Genomic DNA, 20,495 nt, shown 5'->3' with positions numbered 1-20,495 from the left:
GACGGAGGGGTGTGATAAAATCAAAAGGTGCTTCAACAGCGTATTAGTTTAGGGGTGTACCCACTTATGCAGCTAGGTTATTGTAAGTTTCTGATTGTTTTTCACTTTATTTGTATACTTTGCAATTACACATTCAAGGGGAGAAAAGTTCTGACATGATTTATCTTAGTGTCTTTCTTTTACTTCACAAAAACCTGCCATTTTAACAGGGATGTGTAGATTTTTTATATCCATTGTATGTGTTCCAGCACCTAAAATTTAGAAAAGTAAATGATCTTAAAGACCAAATGTTTTTGGTAATCATTGGAATCAGATAAGCTCGGAACCCTCTCAAATCAGGGCTAATCAACTGTAGTAAAAGACCTCAGATATGTTTTCCATCTCCTGTGATTATCAATCAATGAGATTCCGATGCAAATGTGCACCTCCAGGCAGGCAAAACGAGGCCTAATTATCATTATTGATCTCTCCTGCTTGTTAAAGCCATGATGGATTCCAGAGGTATCAGTTCATTATTCTGGCTCATGAGCACCAAAGCTCCGGCAAAGCAATCTCAAGCCACTTACTTAGAGAGAAGTGAAGATCTTGGCGATTCCAGGTCCATTAAAATGATTAATTATAGATGAGGGGGCAACCATTTGTTTTTATTCTTTAGTTTCTTATGTTTTATTTATTTTTCACTGGTCCGTTGGCAGGAGAGACAAATCATCAGGTTCTCCCTGGGCATAGCCATTAGCCTGACATTTAAACCCGCACAGATTTCTGAGAAGTTGCATTCAAAGCTGTGAGCCAAGCCTTCACTGAGGTAATGAAGTTAATGTATGGGTGGTGTCATGATCCAGTGCAGTCTGTCACTTCATTTCCTCCGAGGACAGCGAAGCATGACCACAACTAGTAAGACAGTCTACAATCGCTTTGTCTTTCTTCACCCTGATAAGCAAAGCTCAGAATGTGTAGGGGAAGACCGATAGCAGGGGAAGGCCCATTCTGGTCTCCTATACCTTGTCTCCACCAGGGATCGTGCAAACTCCTTCCTCTTTTGATTTTGCTTATCTGTCATTAAAAGCTTGATATTTAGCCAGCTAATTTAATGAGGCCTGTTGGCTTGTTGTGGAAATTTAGCACTCTATCCATGTCTCATCTCAGTGTTTAAAGCCGTTTGTAAATCTAAGCGAGGTTTACCTTCCTCACTTGATTGTAATATGACTCCTGAACCTCCAAGCAGGAGCAGACTTGGATAATCATGTAAGCTTGGCTGCTGAATAGGTTAAGAGCCAATACAATAAATGATTCTAAGCAGGGACACCTCAGGCTAATTAGATCCCAAGTACTACCTTTTAGCTTCCATACAAACCAGCAGTCTCTTGTTTAAAAGGGGCATCAGAATGGTGGCAATTTCATTCTGATACAGACTTGACAAACAGAGTAATCTGTATGGAAGCTACCTAACTCTCCAACTCTGTCCCAATATTCTTATGGCAAAAATTTGTCTTAGGGTCTTGTTGAACAATATATGGTACTCTGTCTAAATCAGTTGTAATGATGGAAAACATCAATTCTTTTTGGCCTTTTAAAGCAAATGAGTTATTTGCTTACTTGCTTCTCTTCCTTGTCTTCCGGAGATAATCACCGAGTTGAGCTGGAACACCAGCTTTGGGAAAGACTGTCAGCAAGCAAACTTTTTTTTTTTTTCCATTTTTAGGTGAGCAAGCAAGCCAATATTTGCAGCCCTCGCCAAACAATCCTCTCACTCCTCGCCTCCTGTCTGCCTTCTGTTAATGTCAGACCGAACACTGCCTCCTCTGTGGTAGATTGGTCTAGATAAAAAGCAAACAACGACAGGCTGAAAAGAAAATTGGAGTAGTCCAACCATGAGGCCTGGATATTGTACTCCTTCCTCCATTTTTCTTTTGTTAAAGAGCCTTTTGTGATGTAAATGTGAGCTCGAGGTGATCTAACTGCCCATTTGCAAACACCATTAAACTTTAATTTCCATAAATCGCCAGAGTTTGGAACAGCTGGTCCTCATTTCTCAAATGCCACACTTTGTTGGCCAGACGGCGATGGAGTGGGCACATCTGCAGCTCCGCTCTTTTCCACTGACAGCTTCTAGCTTGTAGATTGCCCCATCATGGTGGCAGCTATCCTCTAGGATGCATTTGTTTCCCGCTCCTTGAAAATCCAAACTTCATAAGCGCCAACATCCTGGAACCCCAGTCCCAGAATCACCACATTTGGCTTTATGTGTCTGCTTTGAAATCATAAAATCGCAGAGTATAATGGTGTTATGGCATTTGAGGTTGAGAGGGAGCTGCAGGAATGGGAGGAGAGGAGGGTGAGCTGTCATACACTGTCATACACTCTGCTCTGCTATTCTTGTTGTGACACTGTCATTGTGAGTTGAGAACAGGTAGGAACTGGATGAAAACTGAAGAATGTAGACTCAGAGCTGAGTGCCTTGCTTTGGTTGTTTTTGTGCTTCTCCAGTGGGTAATTTCTGCTTCTTATATGGGGTTTGTCCTTAGGTTATGATTCTAAACATCTTAGAGGTGGAGTCATTCCTGCAATGGAGTGCAAGTCTCTGAGTCCACTACTGTTTTCTTTTTAATTATTTATTGAATGACATTTTATCATATATTTTTTGGTGAAAGAGACCTTCATTTCTAAGTACGTAGGCTACAAGGCCTCAAGGTTCGATGTGTTGTGCGTTCTCCGATGCTTTTCTGCTCAACATGCTTGTAAAGAGTGGTTATTTTAATGGTTATTAGCGGAGCCTTCTCATTCTCCTCTGACTTCTCTCATCAGCAAGGTTTTTTCACCCACAGACCTGCTGCTCACTGGATGGTTTTTCCCACATAATTCTGTGTAAACTCTCGAGACTGTTGTGTGTGAAAGTTGTTTGATGTGAACATCAACTGAAGCTTCTGAACCTGAAGCTCCTGTATCTGCATGATTTTATATGTTGAACTGCTGAACTGCATCAATGACCAGGTGTGTGTGTGTATATTTACTCACTGGCGGTTAATGACATCAAATGTAATAAAAATGTGCTTTTTTAATATATTGATTGTCCAGTGAAATTATAGTTTGTTCACCAGACTATGCCAACAGCCACAAATATTCACAGACGTTTAGATAACGTCTTTAAGTCACACAGCAAACACAACACACTGTGAAGTCTCACACACACACACATACACAAGGACAGCTCTGAGCTCCGGGTTTAGAGCCTCTCAATTGAGGTGTGTGACAGGAGGATTGGTACACAATGCTTTTCATCACAAGCAAATAATCTGGAATAGGATGATGCACACAGTGTTGTGCGGTATCTTACATGTCAGCGCAGCAAGGCCATGTGTGCATTGTGTTTGTTTATAAAGGTATTGTGAGCTGTTGAGTGAATAGGACGTGAAGGACAATGTTTACCAGATATAGAAAATCCACACAAACCTAAACAATCCTAAACAACAAGTTTACACACGTTATATATTTAAACCTTTAAACATTGCATCTTTGTGTCGATTTAGCAACTTATATAACCAAAAGTGTCTTTGAAAATCATTTAGCGATGTAAAAATCTGCTTCAGTAATTGTAAATTATTAGAAATAGAAAATCTCTCTTGTTGGAAATATTTAAAATAATGCGTTATCCCCAATCTGTTGTCTCACTCCTCGACGTAGAAAGTGGAATTGTTTATAAAGGTTTTTATATCAGAGTGCTGTTTGATTCTGGATTCTGATTGGTCAGGAGGTGTTGATTTGTTTTCTATATCAGCAGCTCTGACAGTAGTGCAGCTGCAAATCACAGGTTTATATGTTATTGTTTCTATAGTAACAGCTCATTCGCACGGACCTGATTGAAAATGTGTCTAACTGTTAAGGTGTTGAGGTGAGACAGATGGAAGGAGTCTCCAGTATCAGTGCTTTGTGTCAGAGGAATTTACACTTTGCAGTATCTTAAGTGCGTTTTTTGGATTATTACTTTCAAGAAAAAGGAAAAAAAAGAGGTTGTTGTTGTTATCACTGGCAAATTGCTGTGGCGTAAGAGGAATAAAATACATGGGATGTGCTGTTACTGGTAAGTTACTCTGCTGTTGATTATTTTCCTCTAACAGCACACCTTAAAATGTTTTACTTAAGCAACACAGACCATTATCTATCTATTTTACCATGTTAATGGTTTTATTTTTGTCCAGCACTACCTCTTTCCACCATTTCCTTCCTCGCATCATCAGGTGGTATTTATTAAGCATATTTATCTCCAATCATAATAGCATCATTAGGTGGTAACCATGTTCCAGTAGGTGATTATTTTATTTTGCCATCATTCTTAATGAATTTGTTTTGCCACATTAAGCTTATTGCCTTCCTCAACAACAACATACGTCAGCCCAAAAAAACCACGCAAACACCTTTGCAGATCTAGTTATATCACTGAGACATTCACGTAGATGGTGTGGTCCGATCTTGTTAAGAGAGCTCTCATGACTGCTTGCAGTTCATTTGGCTGGAAGAGAAGGCTAATTACTGACGCTTATGTGCATCCGAATGCAGCATGAATGTGATTAATCCCTCTCTGCCACCTCCTCCTGTTAGAAAACGCATCTCCCGATCAGTGAACAGCTGCAGGTACATTAGAAAATGGGTCACATTTCCCCCCAGCGCCGCCTCCTCTCAGGTTTTTTTTTTTACAACATGAAATTGCTCCATTTTTCTCTTTTCTTCCCTCTTTCACCTCACCTCCGCAGACCGATCAAGTCTGGGAAATGTCCCAAGGGCCACATGTATCAAGAGGGCAGCGAGAAAAGTAATTTGGTGCCAAGGAGCCGGGCTTGTGTTGGGCATCACTCGAGTGTTTCTGCTGCTGTGAGCGCCAATTAAATAGGGGCGATTCATTCGGTCCACTCGCCCACTCGAGAGAAATCTATCGCCTGGCCATGTTAAACCGTCAATTTAGAGCCATTACGCTAAGGAATATTTGCAAACATGACCATACTAATGATGGTTTAGACGAGGAAGGCACTGGTAGGCGACAGTTAGGGATTTTTTTTTTTTTTTGATGAAGTGAGTTGTCTTGGGTAATCGGTTCATACAATGTCATAAATGTTCCCTCAACCTGAAGAACGATTGCACAGGAACGGCGGGTCGATACACCATAGAGGTATTGTTTTGCTTTTTGTTTATAGCACAGTGTCTTTGACCGCTTGGTTCTGATTGGTCAGAAGGTGTTGATTAATTTTCTATAACAGCAGTTCTGACAATAGTGCAGCTACAAATCACAGCTTTATATTAAAACATTATCGTTTCTATAGTAACGACTTATAGGTAAGCGGATCAAGAAAATTGTGGAATTGTTGATTTGTTTGTTTGAGTTTTCTGTTAGGAGACGTTCATTTAGCATTTTTAGAAGGAGTCTCCGGTGTCAGCGCTTTGCAAGTTTCCCAACAACAGTTTATACAATGTGAGTTTTTTTTAATCACATGACATAAGCTGCTTATTTTTGTCTTTTTAACTTCAACAATGAGAAAAAAGAGAGGATGGTGAAAGAGTGACTGTTTATAGCTGTTGTAAGTTATATATAACATTAAATGTAACTATAAACAGATAAAAATTACAATGTGACATTCTTTAATAAATAAAAATTCTAATCTTTGGCAGATTGCTGCGGTATGTGAGGAATAAAACACTCCGGTACATGCTTCAGGGGGGGTTCAGTAACTTCAGTAGCTTCATCTCACTACCCTAGCATTGATTATTTTCCCATAACATCACGGCCCCAAGTGTTTTAATTCTTACTTAACAGTAGAGTGACTTAACAGTAGAGCGCTGTTTTGTGTATTCATCTTGCAGCTCTCCACGCACAATAATTTTTCCTCCGCAACAAGAAAGATGGCTGGCGTGAGTGCGATATTTACGACGCCCAGCGTGAGAGCTGCTTGCTCACTTTCAGAGGTGTGCGACTCCCCGAGCTGGAGGAGGCGACTTGATTGGTTCTGGTGAGGTAATTCTGGGTAATATATCACCTCGAGCTTTCCTCACAGACGAGTCAAGGCCAAACCTGACAAGCCTCTGAGAGATATGAATTTCTCATATGAAGTTCTCAGAATGGCAGTAGACATAAACGACTCTCTTTCACTGTCTCTCCAAATGTCACAGTACTCATTTCTTTTTTTTTTAATTTTTGAAAATATGTGAGAAGTAAACACTGATTGTGGCTTTAATTAGAAGTCAGAGGTGTGTGTTTGGGAATGAAGTTAGCGACTCCTTCTTCCTAGTGCTCCCTTTGGCTTCTTCACTCATTCACCTCTCTCTCTCTCTCTCTCTCTCTCTCTCTCTCTTTCTATTTCCCGTCTCTCCAGAGTAGCCAGGATGTGCCACCTGCTTGCTGCCTTTGATTTCGACTTGCCCCAGATATGCTCTCTAATGAGCAGCGTGCTCAATCAATAATTCAGCTGAGTGGGAATGGAAAGCAGAGTGATCAGAGGTGTTTAAAGAGAGGGTCGCAATCAGTGCTATTCAGGACCGCCAGTTTTTTTCCCCTCCCTGCTCATCCCATCAACTGCTTTTGTCTGTTTTTAGCTGACATTTGGCTTTTCTTTTTTAAAGTCAGCTACTACAGGTAGAAATGATGATTTGGCTCAAAAAAATTTTCGGGATATATTACATCTGCAACATGTTTTCTCTTCAACTGTATTAATAAAAAAAACCCTCAGCACTAATGTTTATTTTACTGTTTTTTCCTGTTAAACGCCACATTACATGAAACTTAGCCACTCTGAAGAAGACCAGGCAAAATCACGTCATGTCACTTATCCGTAAAAAAAAACCTTTTTCCTGCTATAAATATCAGGTTATGTGTCATTATGATATGTGTTCATTTCCTTTATAAACTACATTTAATAAACTAAAGTGCAAACATGAAGTCTATCTATCTATCTATCTATCTATCTATCTGTCTGTCTGTCTGTCTGTCTGTCTATCTATCTATCTATCTATCTGTCTATCTGTCTGTCTGTCTGTCTGTCTGTCTATGTACTTATCTGTGTGTCTATGTGCTTGTTTTTTGTATTTATTTATTTGCTTGGTTGTTGCACTTATTCATTTATTTATTTATTATTTTATTTATTTGCTATTTTTAGTTTGAATCATTTTTATCAAATTTTTTTCTATTTTTTTCGATGTTTAGAAGTAAAGATATGAAATTTTACATGTTCATCGCTATCCCTAGAGAATGATATAATAGATATTGATATTAGAGATAGGTATAAATGTTATTTTATTTCTCAAAATGCTTTTAGTCATTACTTTCATGTTTTGTATTGGATTTATGATTTTCTACTAAAAAAAACAGAATTAAAAACATTTTTAATATGTAAACAAATAATATTAAATTCCAACAAATTGTTTTGTACATTTTTTTTCTTTCCATTTAGCCTCGAATTTTTTTTGCTAGTATTAATTATATGCAAATATGCAAATATATAATTTAAATAGATGAAGGCTCATTTGCATAAATAAATGCAAATTACTGATAAACATCCAATACAGTAAAATACAAGAATATCAGAGATTCATTAGGGTAGAAGGTCTGTTGTTTTAATAATTGACCCTGTTCAAGTTAACCGTGAGATGATGAGATGATGATGGTATGATGAGATGATGGCTCTCTGTCCATCCTCTCTCGCTGTACAGGCCGTCCTCTCTGCACGAATCACCATCTCATCCATTATTCATTTTATCCTCCAGTTCCTCCTGACGACCCTGTGATCATCGGAGCGCCCGTGGTGAGTCTGAGAGCCGGTGACCCGCTCAACCTGACGTGCCACGCTGACAACGCCAAGCCGGCAGCCTCCATCATCTGGATCCGTAACGGAGAGGTGCTCAACGGTGCCATGTACTCCAAGGTATCACCTGCATTCACTCTGCATTTAAATCGGCGTGTTAGAGTAAAGAGAGGCACAGGAGGCAAACGCTGCCACTTACTGAGCCTTACACCATTCCAAAGCTGCTGCGCAATCGTCTGCAATTTCCAGAGCAAGTGTGTGTGAGGCTGTGTTCATCTCTACACACTGATATTTAGTAAAAGAAATTATGACATGCTGTTGTTTTAACTTCAGGACATGCTGTTATAGGAAAATAATCAATGTCAGGATGGTAACAGTGACTCGGCTTCATCACACCACCTCATCCTTGACTATTTTGCTATAACAGCATGACACGGAGTGTTTTATTCCTTTTATTCCTTACATGACATGCCGGATCGCTTCACACTGCAGCGAAGCATTATTATTTCATGAAGCCACCGTCTCCTCGTGTCCTCAGAATGGTTAGCCGTGTCAGTTTAATGACAAGTGAAATTTTTTTTATAATTTAATCCTGGTGGCCGTCTGAAGCTTCAGTGTCTTGATTTAAACACAACAAAAAGGGAAGACATTCCACAGCTCTCAATTATGGATGGGTTTCAGGGCAGTTTGCTCAATTTTATATGCTCTGGGTGGAAAATGGATTCTCTCTCTCTCTCTCTCTCTCTCTCTCTCCCTCTCCCTCTGTATCTCGCTCTCTCTCTCTCTCTAACAGTGGTGGGAAGAAAGATGTACTCTCACTCCTTTGTTGGAGCGCTTCCTCCCTTCCGATGCACACTGGAGAATATCGACTAATTGCTCACTCCAAATTCAGATCCTAGTCATTAGTTATTCTAGTTACTAGTTGTTTAGCTCTAGTAGAGACACCACTACTTTCCAATCCAGTCCACGTTTCCAAACATTTACTAAATGAAGGCTCCATGATGAGGAAATGGCCAGGAAGATAGTTAATCACAAAGTAATGTGCAAATCAGAGGTGTCCAAAGAAGAAAATGAGTAATGAATAAGTAAAAACATGAATGAATGAATGAATGAATGAAAGATAGCAATGCTTAAGCTTGTAAATCCAATAAATGTCAAGAAGAAAGGAAATGTATGAATGAATGAATGACAGCAGTTTATAAATCAAATAAATACCAAGAAAAAAGAAATAAATAAATGAATGAATGAGTGAATGACTGATAGCGATGGCTGGAAGTTTATAAACCAAATAAATGCCAAGAAAAAAAGGAAATTAATAAAATAATTAATTAAAGACCAGCTGACAGCAAAGGCCAAAGTACCCAGAAAATAATTTAGACAGACAGACAGGCGGACAGACAGACCGATAGATAGACAGACAGACAGGCGGACAGACAGACCAATAGATAGAGAGACAGACAGGCGGACGGACGGACGGACGGATAGATAGACAGATCTTTTTTTTTATTTAACTTCTCATTGCATGATTTGCTGTTATTGACAGAGTTGCTCTCCTTTTCGTTTCTGCTTTTTTTCTTCTTTCAGAAAAAAGTCTGAACACTCCGACAGTGTCGCCGTAAGCGTGATGAGCCTCGTGAGGAATATGAAAACGATAGCATCTCTTTTGTTCTTTTAAGAAGACACAGTGTTGATTTAAATCCTGGGTTATGTGTTAATGTCAGCGCGGTTACACGTATCGGACTGAACTTATCTCTCCTCTCTATTGTGCTCTTAGGGACTTCATTATAAAACTTAATGCAATATAAGAAATGAAGTTCATAAAAACGTTTTTTTTTCTTCAGAGCTTTTCATGCTGATTACGTGCTTTAATAGAGACTATGGGAAATTAACGAGTATTTGGATTCATTTGTGGGACATTTTTTTGTAGCTACAGCTTTATCCTCTCCTGATCATGTCTCAGGTGATGAAGCGCTGTGTCTGCACCCTCGATAAAAAGGCTAACGGAGTCTAGCTAGCATCTTTTCATTCACTTTGTACTGTAGGTACCTGTGTGTTGTGTTAGCATCAGAGTTATAGAGAAGATTTTGTCACTATTTCTTTTACTTTTTCTTCTTATACTTATGTATTCCTGATTCAAAAGAGATCGTCCAGCGTCTGTTCAAGCTAATGAACAGTTTAAGCTAATGAACGCTTTAAGCTAACTAACCATTCAAGCTAGCACTTACTGTACAAATTATCAAAGAATTATTTTTAGCACATTATTAGAGCTTTAGGAGGCGTTTAGAGTTTATAAAATGTTTACAAAGGACTTACAAAGAACTCAAAGCAAAGTTATAATGATTTACGTATATGAGTGTGATAGAAAGTGTTACCAAAGTTTCATTTGAGTTGGGAGTATATCAGTCTTTCTTTCTTTCTTTCTTTCTTTCTTCCTCTTCACCTCTTTTACCTGCACTATCTGAATATTTTCTTTTCTTTTTGTTGTACGGCAGATAAACAGTTAAACAGTAAACAGGTTCGGAGCTAAACAAGACGTAAATATGACGTTTTTCCACGCTGTCTGCGGTTTACGTTGATCTGTTGCTGGTGTATTTGTTTGTAGACGCTGTTGCGTGACGGCCAGAGGGAGAGCACGGTCAGCACGCTGTACGTCTCGGCGTCCAACATCGAGAGCGGCCAGCGCATCACCTGCCGAGCGTCCAACAAAGCAGCGCCCAACGGCAAAGAGGCCACAGTCACCATCGACATCCAGCGTGAGCCTAATTTTACTAACTCACTCAAACACCTGGCTTTAATGAGAAATAATCCACTACTGTTGTGTGTCGTGTGTCATGTGCCATGTCATGTGCATGCTTTTCCACATTTTACTGTTTGCTACCAGACACTCTGCTATTAACTAGACGAGCATCCACTGACAGACATATTGTTGAAAAAAGTGTGTATTTGCATTTATATAACCTCAACTGTCACTAGTCATTCATCTGTGGGGAAAAAAGTTAAAAAAAAAAAAAAAAAAATCGCGAATATGACCGATTCTATTAGAAACATTACGAAGTAAACAGTTCATATCTGACAAGATGCGTTTTCCTCGGTGTGTTTCAATCCTCGGAGATATTTAGCATGACTAATGCAGCGTAAACTGGGGTTTAAGAAGCTGTTTTACTTTTGACAGCTTCATTGTTCCTGGGTTTAAATTCCACTTTACTTTTTTATCTGTGACACAACTCCTGAAAAGTGCTATTTTTTTATTTTTTTTTTTAAATCAATTTGTCATGCAAAACAATGGTGCATTTTTCCCTACAAGCCATTTCCCACCACGTTTCCTCAGCACCCTGCTGTGACCTTTTTTCTTTCTTTTCACATCGCATATTTACCATCAGGTTCAAGCTCCTGTGATGCAGGTCATCCTCTGAGAGCGATACAAGCTACAAACGTGTGATCTTGTGATTAATTTTGCAATTAGCAAGTCTTCACGTTCTCACACCGGGTGTTAGGATTCATTTCCTTTCCAACCTGTGCAGGTAAATGGAGATGTGGGCTTCAATTATTATTATTATTATTATTATCAATTATCTGAGATATTTTTTCTGAGCACATGCTGTACTTCACCTCAGATTGGTAGATGATGGAGCAGATTCGAACCCCTGCTGGGGTTTGAAAGAAAACTCCCAGGAGATGGTGATGCGAACGTCACACCAGGAAGCTTCTGGATGAGGTGGCGAAGAACTACTAAACTAAAAGAACTTTTCTTAAATAAAAGAAATGAGCTTATTAACAAGTCGTGCATGTTGTTTTTATAGCCATGCCTCACTAAATGTTTAATAGCAGCGATTTTCAACGGCATGTTTTCCGTAAACATTTCTTTTCATGTCCAGTCGATTAATGCTACGAAAGTTTGAACTCTTGACACTCATTACTGTTCACCACTCATTTATTTTCTTTGAGGAGATGTTTATGTAACATTTATGGAAGGAGTCTCCAGTGTCAGGGCTTTTGTAACAGTCAGTGGTAACGCTGTAACTTTAAGAACTTTTCAGTTGCTTCATGGTTTCTCAGTAACATGACAAGCTGCGTGTATTTTTTTTTTTTTACTTTGAGAGAGGAAAAAACAGAGAGTGGTGAGGGAATGACTGTTTGTAGCTGCTCTAGCATAAATGAGAACAGGAACTAATTTGATTTGCAGCCATAAATATAACTATAAAAGGATAAAAAGTATGTTGTTTAATAATTTTTTAAAAAATTGGATTTGTTAGAAACTTGCTGTGGTATAAGAGGAATAAAGCACAGGGCATGCTGGTTTTTTTTGGAAAGTAATCAACTTCACTTCATTCCACCACCTTGTTGTTACATTTACAGCTAAAGTGTATTGCTACAGTCATCTGATATCCAAAATGTTTCACAAATCCTGAATGAATTCCCAAAAACTAAAATCACTGCATTAGAGCAAGCAACAAGGTGATGTTATAAAAAAATAAAATAAAAAAAGGTTAAAATAAAATGAAGCACCAGCCAAACCAGCCTGGTCATTCACCATTAGGGCTTTAGGTTTAAAATCTAAAATGGTGTCTGGTACAGACCAACAAAGATCACGGTTATATCATCCAGCCACTCTGCTAATTCTGCTAACTCTGCCCTGGTGGAGTTGTTTCATTCCCTCCGTCCCGTCTCTTCATCACCGGGGTCACGGGTGCGTTCGATTCCCAGCGCCTCTTCCATAATTACACTGTAAATAAGAGCAGCTAGAAAAAAAAAAAAAAAAAAAAACAATACGCTCCATTGAGGAATAATTAATAATGCAGATGTGAAGCAGGCGTCTAACATGGATGTGAGCTTTCTCATCTCTGAGGACGCTCTGATTCTGTTTCAAGGGAAAAAGTGACAAGAGGTGATTTATTAAACTCACAGAAATGCACTACCCAGTTCCCTCCAGAGCTCCTTACGCAAAAAATAGCCTCCTCCTTCACGAGACCTTACTGTAGAACAACTTCGGACATGTTCCTCTGTCATTTCGCGTAATTAAAGCCTGATGCAAACTTTTAAGAACAGATGTTAATGCTGAATTTTGCAGCAGTTTAGTTTGAAAATATGTTTCTGTTGTGTTTTTGGATGGCAGAGGTGCTTCTGATTTCTTATAAATCACCCAGGAATTTTATCACAGCATTTTTATTATGGCAGCATAATGTTTTTGTATTTTTCTCATTTTCTTTCTGCAGCACTTTTTCATTTATTAAACTTAGCCCAGAATGAAGAGCAAGGGTTGGACGATATGACAAAAATATCAAATTCTTTCGACAATACATTTTTAATGTATTTGCTAAGAAACTTCCATCAACACTGTCACGTTGTATTAAATTAAAACTGAGACAAAAGTGCATGTTTTAATGATGCTTTTATTTAATGTCTAAAATACTTAATTATTGAACCCTGAAAAGGAGAAAAAAAACGAAAAATCCTGTAAAAAGATTCAATACAGAATTTTAAGATCAAATCCATTTGCAATTATTTATTAGATAAATGCCATCATACACTTAGAAATTTGAAGGAAAAAAAGTTAAAAAAAAGGAGTGATGTTGGAATTCCAAATGTACCAGTATTTTACACAGTAGGGGTGAAAAGTCCATTAGCAAGAATTGTTCTGATTTATTCTGAACTGTTTGTCAATTTTATGTGTGAACCTAAAATATATAAGGAATAAAACACTCCATGTTGTGCTATTATAGGAAAATAATCAATGACAGGGTGGTGTGATGAAGCAGAGATAGTGTTAGCACCCTGACTTTAAGTGAACAGCACATCCTGAGGTGTTTTATTCCTCTTACACTACAGCAGTTTGTGAATAATTACTAGGTTTTATTTATTAATGAACTGTTGGTTTTAATGTATTTTATTTTATTTTCCTCAAACCCCATCGGTATTTGTGCGCTCTGTTACTCAGCAGTCACTATAAGGCATTATGAATGAAACATCTGTCTCAGGTCCAAACGTGTTTTCTCTCTGACGTGACTCGATTGTTAATGAGGACTCGAAGCTCGCGGGTGGCCAGTGTTTTTATAGGCTGCTGTTTTCAATCACATTTGGACCTTCCAGAGATGAGGGATGTGTACGCCTCGCTTTCAGGAAAAATGCCTAAACAAGATCGGAGTGCAGCAATCAGATGTTGGAGACGTCGTTCGTTAGAATTTGAAGAGACATGTTATATTTTTACCTCTATTCGTAGGTGGAAATTAAAAGAAGGTGTTCATTGCGTGTCAGTCACTGAGTGTAAATGCCTCCGAAACCAAATTCACATCATGCTGAGCGATTTTTGGCCTGATTTTGCTACCACAGACAAAAAAACACAGATAAAAAAATCACAAATAAAAAATCACAAATAAACAGTGGAAGAATTCTTTGGTCGTGACTTGAGGTCAGCGGTCTTACAACGCAGATCGCAACATGAGATTTCGTTTAGACAGTTGACAGCAAAGTGTCTGAAATTTTAGATTAAAATCTCAGCGTGTAAGCGCTGCTATGGCGCTCATCTAAAATCCACCAATAGGAGGATGGCAAGCTTACAACACAGCTACATATACGCTAGTTGTGAGGTCGAAATCTAAACAGAACATGCTAATAGAAAGAAAAATATCCTTATCAAAATATTAAGCTCGCTCAAGAATATTTGTGTTTGTAAGAGCTTCTTTTCTGTATTTACCCGGATAGCGTTGGTTGAAGACGTAAATTACGCAACATATTAATTTTCTTCAATCATTAAAGAATCTTCATGGTACAGTTGACACTCTCTTTTTCTTTTTTTTTCTCTTATGTCTTGTATCTCCAGGAGTATTTTCTAGTTGAGACAACTGCAGCAAAAGGAGGAAAAAAACAAGTTTTAATCAATTTCAAGATTCTTATTCACCTGAAAATGATTGTCTTCCAGTTGGAGGTCACTTTAAAAGCCTCCCCTGCCATGAGCATGTTTGTACACTGTAAAGTGTGTGTTTCATCTCATTCATTTCTCACCAATCAATATTTTCCCTTTCTTTTTTTTTGAAAATGCCTACAGACAAGAAATGCCAAATAGCTTCCTTCAGTTTCCTTTAAGTCCAAATGATAAGTTCATGCTCTTTTAGAGAAGCATCTCCGATGGCCCCCTTTTAAATACAGCATTATTTTCTTTAAATCTGTAGCAAAAACAAATGCAAAAAGTAACTTGGCTTAAATTGACAGAGGAGATTACGTTTTACGTTTCTTCATAACATGACAAGCTGCTTCTAATAGATTTATCTTATTAACTTCAGAAGAGGCTGTTGAGGGAATGACTGTTCATATGGTCGCTCTAACATAAGCGAGAACAGGAACTAGCATTAAATGTTAAATGTTTTTTTATAATATTTCAGTCTTTAATGTAAAAAAATGTAATTGTTAGCAAGTTGCTGTGATATAAGAGGAACAAAACACTTCAGAATGTTCTGTTATTGGAAAATAATCAACTTCCGCTTCATCACACCAACAGGCCGCTGATTATTTTCCTATAACAGCATGACATGGAGTGATTTATTCTTTATATGTTCCAGTTTCCAAACAGTTCTTGCTAACGGACTTTTGATGCCATTATTGTGTTAGCCATGGGTGCAATATATTCCATTTTATTCATATTTCTAATCATTTATTAGAATGCTTCAGTGTCATTTTTCTCTACGTTTAAGATCAGCTTGACTTCTTTTCACGCCGCATGCAGTAGTCAGTGACCAGCTGTGACTTTTAGCTTTATTAAACTAGTGGTCATAAAAAACTCTGGTTGTATTTTCACTGTTCGTACACCTCCATGTTAACTCAGAAAGGGGCTAGGAATTAAATGATTAGTTAGATCTGGGAAATTCTACCCACAAGGGCTTTGGTAATGAGCTTATGAGCTTACTCAGGTGCATTATAACACTTCTGGTATAAGATATTCGATATGAGCGCTACATATCTCATTTGTAGACAATCCATGTCCAAACTGACTGTAATTAGTGTATTGTCTGCTTTATTTGTCCCCGAAAGCGAATGAAAGAAAAAACCCATCAATTAAAAAGCCTGGCTGCTCAAGTCTTCCTGGCTTCACGAGAAATGTGGACGGCGTTTGCATAATCACTGTGTAACTTTCAGCAAGCACTCTCTTTAATCATGAGCACTTTTTTAAAAAATGTTTTAAATTCTAATTCAGCAATTAGCAGGCGAGCCACAAGTCACAGTAATCATAATGCAAAGTCGCTCGCATTAAATGGAAAATTTATTATCGAGCCTTTTTATCAAGCATTCCAATTTTTTTTTTTTGTTTTTGTTTTGCATCATTAGTTTTGGGTTTGTTCGGTTATCTATGAAGAACGTTTCTGATTAATGTTTCATTAGCGAGAACCACCTTGCAGTGTTGGGCTCACTGTGTGTGTGTGTGTGTGTGTGTGTGTGTTTAAGGCTGACTTCTTCCTCCATCTCTTGCAGATCTTCCTCTGGTGAACCTCTCTGTGGAGCCGCAGCCGATTCTGGAAGGAAATCCGGTCAAGTTTCACTGCTCGGCCAAGGCCAATCCGCCTGTCACTCAGTACAGGTGAGAGAGAACCGAACATCTTCTAATGGTTTCGCCATTTTTTTGTCCGTGGTTTTGTGGCCAGGCAGCTCTGAACATGTTACTAGACCTGAATTACAATACCAGGTTTGAGCAAACCCGACAGTGAACATGTTGGAAAGTTTGTACATGAATTAATAACCATTGTTACTCATGACTTAAAATTAAATACATAATTTTACTCTTACCCCAAACGAAGACATTTTTTGGCACGAGGTCAACATCATTAGTTTTAAACTTGATGTACAAGGCTAGTGTAGCTAAATTAAACGTAAAGCTGTCAAATGTGTTTAGAGCTACACAAGTGGCAGCCTGGGAAAACTTCAAATCATGAAATTTTGAATTCATCTAAAAATTCTACCTTATATAGTTTTCCTGAACTAACACTGGGCCTCATTCACGAATCTTTGTGTAGAGTTGTGCGTAAATGTTTGCGTAAGCCAAACCTAGCTAAAAATTTATGCTGGATTTGCAAAAGTTTCATAAAAACACTGATTTTCTTTGTATTCTCATGTGTATGTCGATAAACGGCAATCGACAAAAGCTAAAATAACACAACCTCATGGAACCTCATTTAGCCTTGGGGTTTTTTGTAAGGGCGTCCTCATAAAATCCATGTCAATCTCATATGTTTTTCTGAGAAGCTGCATAAAAGTGAGATGAGCAGAGGCCGAGGAAATAAACTAGCACTATACACACAAGTTGTGGAAGTTTCTGGATAAAGAACACAACCTACCCAGCCATCACATACCCTTCACATCAATCTTGCTGCATGTAAACGTATTTTTAAACATGCTTTTGTTTTGCTTTCTGGTCCTGTCTCCGCCCCTGTCCTTGGTCTATCATTGGTCTGTTTCCTAATGTGGCCACCTGTTCTTAGTTTTGCCTTTAATTCATTTGTCATTTTTATCTCCTCCTGTTCCTTTGTTTTGTCACAAAGTCTCCTAGACTTTACTCATGCATTCCTGAGCCTTGTTTCCTTCCCACTTTTTTGCCTTATCTTTTTGTTTATAGAGCTCTTTAGTTTAGCATTAGCCCACTCGTGTATAGACCCCCGCTCTTGAGGCGATGATTTTTGAGTTTACACACTAGCGTTGTTCCTCATCAGCCCACACATCTCACTCCTGCTAACTTTTTATAATACATTGAGAGAAAAATAGCTCTTTGCACACTTTGGGTTGTCTGTGCGTCTCTCTGAGTGTCTGTTGTTACAGCGATATCTTAAGAACGAGTGGTTGAATGTTCATATGATTTATTTGGAATCATCATTGTAACTAACAGATGAACTGATTAGATTTTGAAATTGGTCCAAACAGGGTGAAGGTCACAGCAAGGTCAAATGTCTGAAATAGTTTTTCTTCAGTAGCTTCCTTCCTGTTTGAAATATATTTTAAGGCAGTATTTCAGCCATACAAATTACAGAAGCATCCCAGTCAACAATGTTGGTATTGACTTCTACTTGTTTCTCTTCTACTCTTTTTTTTTAGGATGGGGTAACGCAGTTCAGTGAGTTCAGCGTTCAATAAACGATATCACATTATACTTGCACTTTTTTCCCCAGTGTAATCTGTAAAGTGAGTTATGGTTGCTGAAGAGGGGGTTTATGGTGTGGTCAAAGGGGACTAAAAAAACCCTTTCTCTCTTTTTTTAAAGATAAATCCATCTGATGTATAAATAACTATAAACTGGATGAATGAATGAATGAATGAATGACTTGTTGTGTTGTGTAGCACAGAATAGATGTAACATCATGTATCGCTCATTCAACTCCCTCGCCCGAGAATAATTCACATCCTGCTTAAACACAGCTTTAATAATATAATAAACTGACTTCCTCTGTTTAATTACGGCAGAGAGACGATATAAATTATTGATGGCGGGAGAACCGCTTCTGGGACATCATGTGCACATTTCAAAAGGGATCAGAGAGCGGAAAAGCAAAAACAAGGAAGGAGGAAGGATTTCATTCGCTACCCAATGAGATATTCATGCACGTTTTTGCTTACATAAATATTTGAATTGGTTTGAATTGCGGTGCGAGGCTCAGCGTCCTGCATCATCACGCCTCTCGTATGTGAAACACGTCAGAACAAAACTCGGTGTTTATGGAGATTAGCGATGCGTTAGCGTGATTATAGGAAACAATGCAGTTTGCTTACAGCGCTTTATGCTTGATGCTTGATGCTCAGGTTTGCATGAGGTTTTAGTGATGAGAAAGGAAATGGATTCAGTTCCAGTGGAAGAAGTTTGCATTAGTCTCACAGCCACAGACAGGGAGACAGACAGAGAGACAGACGGAGAGACAGACAGAGACAGACAGACAGGCCGCTCAGCTGTGTGTGAAATTGGGATGAAGTGCTCAGAATTTCTTTCTCTCCAGCACAGAAAGTCGAGTCTCAAAGGTTTAACCTTGGTCTCAATCATAGCACAAAAATGAAAGCTCTCTCCTAACAATGCGTCCGGATTCAATACACAGGAACAAAAGGTAGAATCCGAAGCAAATGGAGAGGATCAGACGATCGGAGATCCAAACGAGCCACGAGGGGAAAGAGCGAGTGAAACTTTGTTCCGTTTGAGTCAAATAGTATACTGTATTATTACATATAATATATTAAAGCTCTGTTATTAATAAATAATTAAAGAATAAATAATAAAAGAAATAAGAATGCAAAAACAAAAATAGCAATTAAATTGAAATATTCAATTAAAATATTACAACAATACTTTAAAAAATATTACAATACTCACTCACCTTACACAATACAATACTAATTCTGTTTGGGTCAAAATATTAATCTATATTATATTATTAAATAAGTCCTATTAAAATATTATTATTTAATAAGCAATATGATAATAAAAAAAATTAATGTATTGAATAAAAACTAATAAAAATTTCTATTCAAATAAAATATATATATTTGTTTGAAATATTAAAGCAGCAATTAAAAATATTTAAAAAATATTAAACAATAGTTTACAAAAGAAAAACAAACTTTCTATCACATTATGTGTCTGATTTAATTCTCTGTTGAATATAAAATATATTTTAACCATAAAAAACATTTTTAAATTAAAGGTTGTACATCTCTGTTTCATTAAAAAAAAAGAAAGAATAAATAAAATAAATACAAAAAAAACAAGGAAAAAGGCTGCATCTGTTCCTCCATCTTTGATGCCGGCCATCAGGTTTCAGTTTTATATTTTCATCAATGCTGTTACCTTTTTATAAGTGTATTTTTTATGGTTTGTGTCATTAGGACTAAGTGCATTTTTTTGCTTCTTGCTGAGCACAGTGTGATGTAAACGTGTAAATGAGGCTTGTTTCACATCTCTCCAGGCTTTTATTTGTTTTTTTCCTCAACAGAATCTGTTGCGAGGTGAAACTTGTCGTCTCTTGATTCATCTTCTGTCACCTCAGAAGCATTTAATGGGAAAAAAGTCAAAGCCTGACACGAATAGGGTTTAACAGGTGTCATGGGTGGGCCTCGCCTCGCCTCGCCTCGCCTCACCTCGCCTCACCGTGTCTCGTGTCGCCTTGCCACGTCTGAGGGCTTATTCTGGCATGTGGAGCCTCTGGGAGATAGCATGTGCCACCCGGCATGTTTCTTTCCCATTGCAGAAAAAAGCGACGGGGGGCCTCAGTCTCTTACAGAGCACAATGATTTCCTCTGATTTCCTCTCCTCTGCACTCGTCTAGTTTGGAGGTTTGCAGATAGACGGTATCTTTTAGACAATGAAGCTGTGTTTACTCAGCGCGCCTCTTCACAGCATGACGCCTGTTGCTTTAGCAGACGGCGAAACGTAGCGTACATATGTAGTTTGTACTTTGGTGGAATTTGAGAGACCTATTCATCTGTCAGGAAGCGTGTTCTGTAACAGTGCTGTAACACCGAGACCGATTTGATTAAACGAAAAGCAGCAGTGCATTTAAAATGTCAAAGACGCATGTAATCTGTTTCTGACATTTTTTTTTGTTAGCACTGTTAGAAAAGGTTTACAGTAATAAACTAAACAGCTTGTGAGGAAATTGAATTTTGCTAAGAAGATCTGAAGAAAACAAACCAACATCGTCACTCCTTTGATCTTAAAATGAAGGTCGTAATCCACGTCTGATCTTCGTTTTC

At 38.1% G+C, this 20,495-nt stretch overlaps 1 protein-coding gene across 4 annotated transcripts in view; it reads left to right on the top strand.

Moving 5' to 3' along the window:
* kirrel3a (kirre like nephrin family adhesion molecule 3a) overlaps nucleotides 1-20,495 on the top strand; it is a 125,291-nt gene that overhangs the window by 81,309 nt on the left and 23,487 nt on the right. For all 4 annotated transcript variants that reach the window (XM_026943998.3, XM_026944000.3, XM_026943997.3 and 1 more), the window contains exons 4-6: nucleotides 7,747-7,904; nucleotides 10,387-10,537; nucleotides 16,245-16,350. In XM_026943998.3, coding sequence (XP_026799799.1) covers nucleotides 7,747-7,904; nucleotides 10,387-10,537; nucleotides 16,245-16,350 — 415 coding nt within the window. The remainder of the gene's footprint in view (nucleotides 1-7,746; nucleotides 7,905-10,386; nucleotides 10,538-16,244; nucleotides 16,351-20,495) is intronic.

The sequence above is a fragment of the Pangasianodon hypophthalmus genome, chromosome 17 (assembly GCF_027358585.1).
Source record: "Pangasianodon hypophthalmus isolate fPanHyp1 chromosome 17, fPanHyp1.pri, whole genome shotgun sequence".
In the NCBI taxonomy this organism is placed as follows: Eukaryota; Metazoa; Chordata; class Actinopteri; order Siluriformes; family Pangasiidae; genus Pangasianodon; species Pangasianodon hypophthalmus.
The sequence above is the reverse complement of the archived record's forward strand: the minus strand, read 5'-3'. Positions and strand labels throughout refer to the sequence as shown.